The sequence below is a fragment of the Myotis davidii genome, unplaced genomic scaffold, assembly GCF_000327345.1.
Source record: "Myotis davidii unplaced genomic scaffold, ASM32734v1 scaffold419, whole genome shotgun sequence".
Lineage (NCBI taxonomy): Eukaryota > Metazoa > Chordata > Mammalia > Chiroptera > Vespertilionidae > Myotis > Myotis davidii.
Window position 1 is genome coordinate 3,266,685 of NW_006294998.1, and position 2,443 is coordinate 3,269,127.

A 2,443-nucleotide genomic window follows, 5' to 3' on the forward strand; every position below is an offset into this window, starting at 1 on the left:
GGGAAAAAAATTATTTCAATTGCCTAGAGTCCTCATAACTCCTTCTTAAGCTCTAGCATAACAAGAAGTATAAAACCATGACTAAAATATTTACACTCTACTCCAGTCCCTATAAAAAATGAATCACTAGTTTATTCATCTTGCCTAATGACACAGAAGGGCAAAACAAGTACCCAAACAATGAATAATAATGCAAGAGCTCAGACTGTAAAATCAATACGGTAGATCAGTAGAGCTGCACTTCATTTTAATGCTCTGAATGCAATACAGCTGATCTTCTGAATTATATATGTGCATTGACCTAATTCCATAAATTCTGACTTTTCCTTATAAAAAGCTTTTTTTTTTTTCAGTCTCACTATAATTATGATGTCAATATGTGTGGCTGTAACAATATTAAATTTAAACTTAATTGTGACTGATAGTGGCATGCCATGAGATAATCCAGACAGTCACATGGTCTTAGAACACTAGTGGCACTAGATAATAAGTGATGTTAGTAATTTCCTGGGTATATTACAGTAAATTTCTTTAAGAAACTGATCATTTCATCCCCAAAATCTGGGAGCTGGTTTCCTCCTCTGCTTGTCAAGTTTCATAACACAGAGAAGTAATAACCAGGATGATTGGATCTTGGTTGATATTGTCCACTCTTAATTAAACACGTTACTTCTGATTTTAACCTCCAGATCACCCTATTAACAAATTATTTTATCTATCGACAAATCTTTACACCCCCATCCCCAAAATTGTGTGTGTGTATATCAAGTATAAATATTAGTTATTATTCTTTCATATATTTCCAACAAGGATCCTGTCAAAAAAAAGTCCTATTTAATGATTTCTCCTTACATTGTTTTATTTTCAAGAAAAACATTTCACATAGTTACTACAGTTGTTATATTTTTAGGACAAGTGATAATGTCATAGTTCATGACATTTTTAAATTAAACTTCTTTACTATTTTACCAATTAATGACATTAGGGAAATACTCCAAATGCTTTTAAGAAACTGGGGGAGAATAGCATTTCATTTTGCTCCTATATTTCTGAGAACTCTTATTCAAGAGCCTGGACTCTCCAATTTAAGAAGAGCAGAAATACCTGGATCACATGAAGCATTTAGAGTCAGGTGAACACATAAAGAATACTATGAAAAAGAACGATGGTGCTCACACTTGGGTTTCAGAGTTGTTCTAGACGTGTCATGGTAAGGTGGTCATGCATCACCCTGTGTTTCCTTCTTCGCCTCTGCAGGGATGCCGGAAGAGATGAACCTCAGTGATGTCAAGCAAATCCATCAAACAGACCGTGGGAACACCTTAGACGCAACAAGAGCAGGATGTACAGCAGCAACTGAGTCAATGACGTTTCCTCTGATGTGTGCAGTGATGTTACTCCCTGGGCTTTGGTAACTGAACTATTTTGCCCTGATATATATGTTGTACTGAAGTCCGATTTCTCCCATCTTCATCTGATTGGAATGAGAGATCTTTTAAAAATATAACAGTTATATTTATAAAAAGATATGTAACACTAACCTCTTAGAAGACAAGTCGGAAGGTTCACAAAGTATCTAAAAATCAACATTTAAAGGAAAGACTGTTGGAAAACATGTCTCCTTTGAATCTAACTTAAACCTTCTTAAATTCTAACATGTTAAACCTGCAAACACAGAAGTGACTGTGCTTAAGAAGGATTCAGTATATGTGTAATTTTATTATCCTACATCCCAAACCCCTCTCTTTCTAAGAGAAAAATATTTTGAATTGAAGATCTATTTGCAGGACAATGAAAACAGGACAGAGTGTTTCTTAAAATACTGAAATACATGGAAATTACATGAATAAAAATAAACAATGGCAAGTAGTATGCATGCATTTTCAAGAAATTCCTCCATTTGTGCAAGCTATAGAAAGAAATTACTGAACACCTATGTTATAGAGTAGATTGCTGAGGAACATTTGACATAATTTCATTGAAGAAGAATGATAATTTCTATCCGCTGTAATTTAGCCACTGACGAACCTTAAAGCTGAGTATTTTGGTAGCATCTGGTCTGTATTCCATTATGTTCATAATGCAGTCTTTGGCATTGTGGCTCTGTTTGCCCTCTTTTTGCCTAATGGATTTAGCTGTGTTACAAAGCACATGCCTGCTCTAGGATTATCTCTAATAAAGCTGTTCATTATCTGGTGGAAAACTTTAAAAATCATTGATCATTTTCTTCTGGAAAAATGATGTATCCATCCATTTTCAAAATATTATTTGCTATTTCTTTTTCAACCTTGATATTGAACAAATAATTAACTATCTATGTACATTTGCAAGGTTCCTTTGAATATCTAAACACATGTACTAATATAGGAAATAGGGCATGCAATGTTTTAGCTCTTTTCCTCTTTGCACATTAGCAGAGCTGCTAATCCATAGTCCCTGATGT

The 2,443-nt window shown here is 34.1% G+C and overlaps 1 protein-coding gene across 1 annotated transcript in view; it reads left to right on the plus strand.

Moving 5' to 3' along the window:
• GPC5 (glypican 5) overlaps nucleotides 1-2,193 on the plus strand; it is a 1,306,619-nt gene extending 1,304,426 nt beyond the window's left edge. The window contains exon 8 of the mRNA XM_006769575.2: nucleotides 1,258-2,193. Coding sequence (XP_006769638.1) covers nucleotides 1,258-1,415 — 158 coding nt within the window. The 3' untranslated portion in view covers nucleotides 1,416-2,193. The remainder of the gene's footprint in view (nucleotides 1-1,257) is intronic.
• The last annotated feature ends 250 nt before the right edge of the window (nucleotides 2,194-2,443 follow it).